Here is a 7,500-nt window from a genome sequence, read left to right as displayed (position 1 = left end):
CAGCCTCACGGAGGAGGCATTCACTGGAGAGTATAGGCCTCATCCTGGAATAGGCCTCACTCAGAGAGTCAGCCTCATGGAGGAGGCATTCTCTGGAGAGTATAGGCCTCATCCCCGGATTATGCCTCATCTAGGAGGCCGGTCCTACCCTGAGAGTAGGCCCAGGGTTAGTGCGCAGCCCTCGGGAAAGGTGTGGTTTAAAGCAGCTGGGTTATGGTGAAGATGTAAGGCCTCCCTGTCCCCTGGGCCAGGATTATGAGCTGCTTCTTTGGGATGTTTCAGGTTCTCAAGGCCAGGGACCCGGCCTCGCCAGCTCAGCGTTACATTGACAGCAGGGTGGTACGGCCCCGGAGTGCGGGCGAGTGGCTAACGTTTGATGTGACAGAGACGGTCAGCGAGTGGTTACTGCACCGAGGTGAGTGAGGTGTGTGTTCACCCGCTGTGGGACTGGGGGAGGGGTTCCTGAGCATCAACAAATGGGGGGGGTGGGGAGGTGGTGAGACTGGTGACAGTGAGTGGGGCCTGGTGACAGTGGGTGGGGCCTGGTGACAGTGAGTGGGTCCTGGTTACAGTGGAAGGTCCCTGGTGACAGTGAGTGGGGCCTGGTGACCGCGAGGGGCCTGGTGACAGTGAGTGGGGCCTGGTGACCGCGAGGGGCCTGGTGACAGTGAGTGGGGCCGAGTGACCGCGAGGGGCCTGGTGACAGTGAATGGGGCCTGGTGACAGTGAGTGGGGCCTGGTGACAATGAGTGGGGCCTGGTGACCACGAGGGGCCTGGTGACAGTGAGTGGGGCCTGGTGACAGTGAGTGAGGCCTGGTGACCGCGAGGGACCTGGTGACAGTGAGTGGGGCCTGGTGACAATGAGTGGGGCCTGGTGACCGAGAGGGACCTGGTGACCACGAGGGGCCTGGTGACAGTAAGAGGGGCCTGGTGACAGTAAGTGGGGCCTGGTGACAGTGAGTGGGGCCTGGTGAACCGCGAGGGGCCTGGTGACAGTGAGTGGGGCCTGGTGAACCGCGAGGGGCCTGGTGACAGTGAATGGGGCCTGGTGACAGTGAGTGGGGCCTGGTGACAGTGAGTGGGGCCTGGTGACCGCGAGGGACCTGGTGACAGTGAGTGGGGCGTGGTTGGAGGTGTGGCTAGTGACGGATATGACCTGGTAGGTTGGGGAGGGCCTGGTTAGAGAGGAGTATCCTAGTGAGAGGGGTGTGGCTTGGTGGGAGTGGCAGGGTATGGTGACAGGGGGGACGGTCTAGTCTGGGCAGGGTCTGGGAGCAATGCTTCCTGCTAATTTACCCCAATGCTGATTTACCCCCGGGTGCTGATTTACCCCCGGGTGCTGATTTGCCCCCTGGGTGCTGATTTGCCCCCTGTGCTGATTTACCCCCGGGTGCTGATTTACCCCCTCGGGTGCTGATTTGCCCCCGTGCTGATTTACCCCCTCGGGTGCTGATTTGCCCCCTGTGCTGATTTGCCCCCCCGTGCTGATTTACTCCCCTGGGTGCTGATTTGCCCCCCTGTGCTGATTTACCCCCCGGGTGCTGATTTACCCCCCGCGTGCTGATTTGCACCCCGGGTGCTGATTTACACCCCTGGGTGCTGATTTACCCCCCCCCAGGTGATGATTTACCCCCCTGGATGCTGATTTACCTCCCCGTGCTGATTTACCCTCCCGGGTGCTGATTTACACCCCTGGGTGCTGATTTACCCCCCGGGTGCTGATTTACCCCCTTGGGTGCTGATTTACCCCCCCCCGTGCTGATTTACCCCCCCCCGTGCTGATTTACCCCCTGGGTGCTGATTTACCCTCCCGGGTGCTGATTTACCCCCCGGGTGCTGATTTACCCTCCCGGGTGCTGATTTACCCCCCTGGGTGCTGATTTACCCCCCCGTGCTGATTTACCCCCCTGGGTGCTGATTTACCCTCCCGGGTGCTGATTTACCCCCCTGGGTGCTGATTTACCCCCCTGGGTGCTGATTTACCCCCCCGTGCTGATTTACCCCCCTGGGTGCTGATTTAACCCCCCGGGTGCTGATTTACCCCCTGGGTGCTGATTTGCCCCCTGGGTGCTGATTTACTCCCCTGGGTGCTGATTTACCCCCTGGGTGCTGATTTACTCCCCCGGGTGCTGATTTGCCCCCTGGGTGCTGATTTACCCCCGGGTGCTGATTTGCCCCCGGGTGCTGATTTACCCCCTGGGTGCTGATTTGCCCCCGGGTGCTGATTTACCCCCGTGTTGATTTACCCCCCGTGCTGATTTGCCCCCCTGTGCTGATTTACCCCCCGGGTGCTGATTTACCCCCTGTGCTGATTTACCCCCTGTGCTGATTTACCCCCCTGGGTGCTGATTTACCCCCTGTGCTGATTTACCCTCCTAGGTGCTGATTTACCGCCTGTGCTGATTTACCCCCCGGGTGCTAATTTACCCCCCTGGGTGCTAATTTACCCCCTGTGTTGATTTACCTCCCTGTGCTGATTTACCCCCCCTGTGCTGATTTGCCCCCCTGTGCTGATTTACCCCCCTGGGTGCTGATTTACCCCCCCGGTGCTGATTTACCCCCTGTGCTGGTTTACCCCCCCGGTGCTGATTTACCCCCTGTGCTGATTTGCCCCCCTGGGTGCTGATTTACCCCCCCCCCGGTGCTGATTTGCCCCCCTCTCTCAGACAGAAACCATGGATTGAAGGTGAGCGTGCACTGTCCGTGTTGTACCTTCGTCCCGTCATCCAACAACATCGTCTCCAACAACAGTGAGGAGCTGGAGGCTCGCTTTGCAGGTACGTCACGGGATGGGGGTGGGGTGGGGTGGGGGGGGGGCTTTACAGGGGACACTCCCCAAAAACAGAACAGTCACCCCCCCAAACCAAAACTGCCCCTTTCCCCTTGTAATTGTCCCTCCTAATCTTGCCTCCCCCCCCACCATTCCCTGTGCGCCCATTGTCACCCCCCCAACCCTCTCCCCTTGCCCCCATCATTCCAATTGACCCCCACCGTGACCCCTCGTTCCCCCTTGACCCACTCCCACTCTCCCCATCAACCCCTCCCCTTGCCCTCCCAACCATTCACTTGTATGTCGTCAATTCCCATTGACCTCTCTCCTTGACCCCCACCCATTATCATTGACCCCTCCCCTTGACCCCCACCCATTCACTTGTACCCCACCAATTCTCATTGACCTCTCCCCTTGACCCCCACCCATTGCCATTGACCCCTCCCCTTGACCCCCACCCATTCCCTTGCACCCCACCAATTCCCATTCACCTCCCCCTTGACCCCCACCCATTCCTATCGACCACTCCCCTTGTTCCCACTAATTACCATTGACCTCTCCCCTTGACCCACACCCATTCCCATCATTTCCTCCCCTTGACACCGACCCATTCCCATTGACCCCTCCCTTGACCTCAATGCATTCCCATCAGCCCCTCTCCTTGCCTCTACCCATTCCCATTGACGCCACCCCTTGACCCCACCCATTCCTATTGACCCCTCCCCTTGACCCCACCCATTCCCATTGACCCCTCCCCTTGACTCCACCCATTCTCATCAACCCTTCCCCTTGCCCCCCACCCATTCCCATTGACCCCTCCTCTTGCCCCGCCACCCTCCCGTTCCCCCTCAGCTCCCTCCCCTCACCCTCACCCCCTCCCACCTCGCCGCATCCCCTTGCTGCTCTGTCCCCACCCCCTCCTCGGCGTGGTGTCCATGTGAACTATCAACAGCCTCTGACCAAGTTTTTTTTTGTTGTTGCAGGTATCGACGATGACGCCTTCGTGGGGTATTCGCGGGGGCGGAGGCAGCAGCGAGTGGCCGCCCTCAGGAAGCCCCACATCCTGTTCACCCTCCTGCCTCCAAACAGGCGGGAGATCCCGGTCAACGGGCTGAGGTGGAGGCGTGCGGTGGAAGACGACGCCTGCTCCAGGTGAGAGCGAGGTAGGGGGAATGGGGGAAGAGACCCTGGAGCCGGGGCGGAAGGGGGTTGGAATGGGGAGAACGGTGGTCCCGCAGATACCCCAGGGAGAGACGGAGATTTTGGGGGCGACGCGGAGATACCCTGAGGGTGGGGGAGATAGGGTGATGAAGCTTGTGGGTGGAGTGTGGGGGCTTGCGATGTGGATCGCAGAGGGAGGTGGAGCGAGAGTTTAGGTGGGGCAGGCCAAGCCGGGACAGCAGATTCCCGAAGGGGCCCTTTCCGGGTTTTTCCCGGTGTGCTGGAAAAGCTCCATCACAGAGTTAACGTGAAGAGTGAACGTTCCGGGTGGAATGAGCCTCACTCAGAGCCCGGGAAATGTCGGATAATAGTTCCCGCAATCAATGAGAGTCAGCACTGTGTGGGAGCAGGCCGTTCAGCCCATCTAGCCCACACCGACCCTCCAAAGAGTATCCCAATCAGACCCACCCCTTTCCACAGCTAACCCCGCACATCCCTGTGCAATTTCCCCACGGCCAATCCACCCTAACCTGCGCATCTTTGGAAATGTGGGAGCAAACGCACATTGCCAGGGGGAGAATGTGCAAACCGGGGACTAACTTCCAAGTCTAGATTCACTCAAGGGCAGCATGGTGGCTCAGGGGTTAGCACTGCTGCCTCGTAGCACCAAGGGCCCGGTTCGATCCCACCTTCAGACAACTGTCTGTGTGGAGTTTGCACGTTCTCCCCGTGTCTGCGTAGGTTTCCTCCGGGTGCTCCAGTTTATTCCACAGTCCAAAGATGTGCAGGTTAGGATGGATTGGCCGTGCTAAATTGTCCCATAGTGCCCAGGGATGTGCAGGTTAGGGTGGATTGACCGTGCTAAATTGTCCCATAGTGCCCAGGGATGTGCAGGTTAGGATGGATTGGCCGTGCTAAATTGTCCCATAGTGCCAGGGATGTGCAGGTTAGGGTGGATTGGCCGTGCTAAATTGTCCCATAGTGCCCAGGGATGTGCAGGTTAGGGTGGATTGGCCGTGCTAAATTGTCCCATAGTGTCCAGGGATGTGCAGGTTAGGGTGGATTGGCCGTGCTAAATTGTCCCATAGTGCCCAGGGATGTGCAGGTTAGGGTGGATTGGCCGTGCTAAATTGTCCCATAGTGCCCAGGGATGTGCAGGTTAGGATGGATTGGCCGTGCTAAATTGTCCCATAGTGTCCAGGGATGTGCAGGTTAGGGTGGATTGGCCGTGCTAAATTGTCCTATAGTGCCCAGGGATGTACAGGTTAGGGTGGATTGGCCGTGCTAAATTGTCCCATAGTGCCCAGGGATGTGCAGGTTAGGGTGGATTGGCCGTGCTAAATTGTCCCATAGTGCCCAGGGATGTGCAGGTTAGGGTGGATTGGCCGTGCTAAATTGTCCCATAGTGCCCAGGGATGTGCAGGTTAGGGTGGATTGGCCGTGCTAAATTGTCCCATAGTGTCCAGGGATGTGCAGGTTAGGGTGGATTGGCCGTGCTAAGTTGTCCCATAGTGTCCAGGGATGTGCAGGTTAGGGTGTATTGGCCGTGCTAAATTGTCCCATAGTGCCCAGGGATGTGCAGGTTAGGGTGGATTGGCCGTGCTAAATTGTCCCATAGTGTCCAGGGATGTGCAGGTTAGGGTGGATTGGCCGTGCTAAGTTGTCCCATAGTGCCCAGGGATGTGCAGGTTAGGGTGGATTGGCCGTGCTAAATTGTCCCATAGTGCCCAGGGATGTGCAGGTTAGGGTGGATTGGCCGTGCTAAATTGTCCCATAGTGCCCGGGGATGTGCAGGTTAGGGTGGATTGGCCGTGCTAAATTGTCCCATAGTGTCCAGGGATGTGCAGGTTAGGGTGGACTGGCCGTGCTAAATTGTCCCATAGTGTCCAGGGATGTGCAGGTTAGGGTGGATTGGCCGTGCTAAGTTGTCCCATAGTGTCCAGGGATGTGCAGGTTAGGGTGTATTGGCCGTGCTAAATTGTCCCATAGTGCCCAGGGATGTGCAGGTTAGAGTGGATTGGCTGTGCTAAATTGTCCCATAGTGTCCAGGGATGTGCAGGTTAGGGTGGATTGGCCATGAGATTCGGTCCACCCCAGGATGTAGGCCGTGGGAAGATTAGCTCAGAGGCAATACAGTGACCCGCAGTCTCTCCCCGGACTGGGACACGAGGGGGTGGGGAGGGGGGTTGGGGAGAGGGGTGGGGGGAGGGAGGGGGGGAGTGATGTGGACCACGGGGTTTTGGTCTCTCTCCCAGTTGACGGTGGGGATGGCTTTGGTGTTGGGCATGAACTGGGTGTACGTAACCCCACGGCATTCCTTATGGATGGGCATTGCCTGTTCCTGTTGCCCCCGACGATCGGGCATACACCCCATCCCCACTGACACTGGCCATCCCCCCCTCCCCCCACCACCAACAACAGTGAGGACACTCGGCGCTGCCTCCAGCAGTTGAACAGCCTCCGAATCTCCGTCTATGTGGGATGGCGCAGAGGGGAGGCTAGACTGGTTTCCTGCACATGTGGAGAGGGCAGCGGAAGGCTCTGCAGGATTCTGGGAGCTATTTGGCCAGGTGGGGCATCACTCTCCTCATCGTCTGTAGCTGGGGAGTGTAACGAAGAATTCTCCGGGAATTATTCCGAACCGCCCCCGTCTCCGTGGAATTCAAGCCTTGGCAACGTTGACCGAAGAGTGCTAGCGACCGGTATGAATAGACAGGGGGGGTATTTGTTTTCTTTTCAAAGAGAGCGTGGCGATTTCTGCGAGGGTGAGGCCTTCCTGTCAGGTGACGGTTGGCTCTCACTCTCTCTCTCCCTGGTCAGCACCTTCACACCCAGAGCACCGTAATAATATTCCTACAACGGCACTGTCGAAACCATCAGATTTAAATTGAATTGGTCTCTCGGTTTCAGTCGCTCGGCCCACTGCAAGCTGGCTGCGAAACCAACTTCTGGCTGAAATCTCCCAGCGTTGGGAAAAACCCGCTTCCCTCTTCGATGAGCCTCACACTCTTTCCCCCCCAGCCCTAATGTTTTGACAAACAAAATCTCCCTCCCACCCCCCGAACCTCCCGCAGGAACGTGGAAGATGAGTGCTGTCTCCACCACCTCTACGTTGACTTCAGGAAGGATCTAGATTGGAAATGGATCCGGGAGCCGCGAGGATACAGGGCCAACTTTTGCGGGGGAACCTGTCCGTACGTCTGGAGCTCCGATGTGCTGCACAGCAAGGTGAAGGTCCTCTCCCTGGCTGGGCCGGATTCAGGGAGCTCTTCAACTGGGTGGGCCGTCACGGACTTGCAACTCAGGGGTAACGGGTTCGCAGTCGTGAGGAGGGGTCGGGCAGGATGCGGCTACGGGAGGGGGGGTTGGAGTCAGGAGAGAAATGGCAGGGAGGAGAGACAGAGAAAGGGGAGAGGCGGACAGGGGGAGAGACGGCAAGAGAGAGGAGAGAGAGTGAGCGAGGAGGAAGAGAGAGAGAGAGACGGGCAGAGGGAGGGGCAGAAGGCAGAGAGACAGAGTGAGAGGGAAGGGAGGGAGAGACAATGAGAGGGCGAGGAGAGAGAGAGAG

General features: G+C 58.6%; 1 protein-coding gene across 1 annotated transcript in view; it reads left to right on the top strand.

The window, feature by feature from the left end:
* The window catches only part of LOC132814768 (transforming growth factor beta-2 proprotein-like), a gene marked incomplete at its 3' end in the record, with an annotated part of 30,339 nt that extends 23,100 nt beyond the window's left edge, over positions 1-7,239 (top strand). Inside the window, exons 3-6 of the mRNA XM_060823569.1 lie at positions 283-415; positions 2,668-2,778; positions 3,755-3,923; positions 7,007-7,239. Of these exons, the coding sequence (XP_060679552.1) occupies positions 283-415; positions 2,668-2,778; positions 3,755-3,923; positions 7,007-7,239 (646 nt within the window). The remainder of the gene's footprint in view (positions 1-282; positions 416-2,667; positions 2,779-3,754; positions 3,924-7,006) is intronic.
* Positions 7,240-7,500: the final 261 nt, after the last annotated feature.

Source organism: Hemiscyllium ocellatum, unplaced genomic scaffold (genome assembly GCF_020745735.1).
Source record: "Hemiscyllium ocellatum isolate sHemOce1 unplaced genomic scaffold, sHemOce1.pat.X.cur. scaffold_902_pat_ctg1, whole genome shotgun sequence".
In the NCBI taxonomy this organism is placed as follows: Eukaryota; Metazoa; Chordata; class Chondrichthyes; order Orectolobiformes; family Hemiscylliidae; genus Hemiscyllium; species Hemiscyllium ocellatum.
The sequence above is the reverse complement of the archived record's forward strand: the minus strand, read 5'-3'. Positions and strand labels throughout refer to the sequence as shown.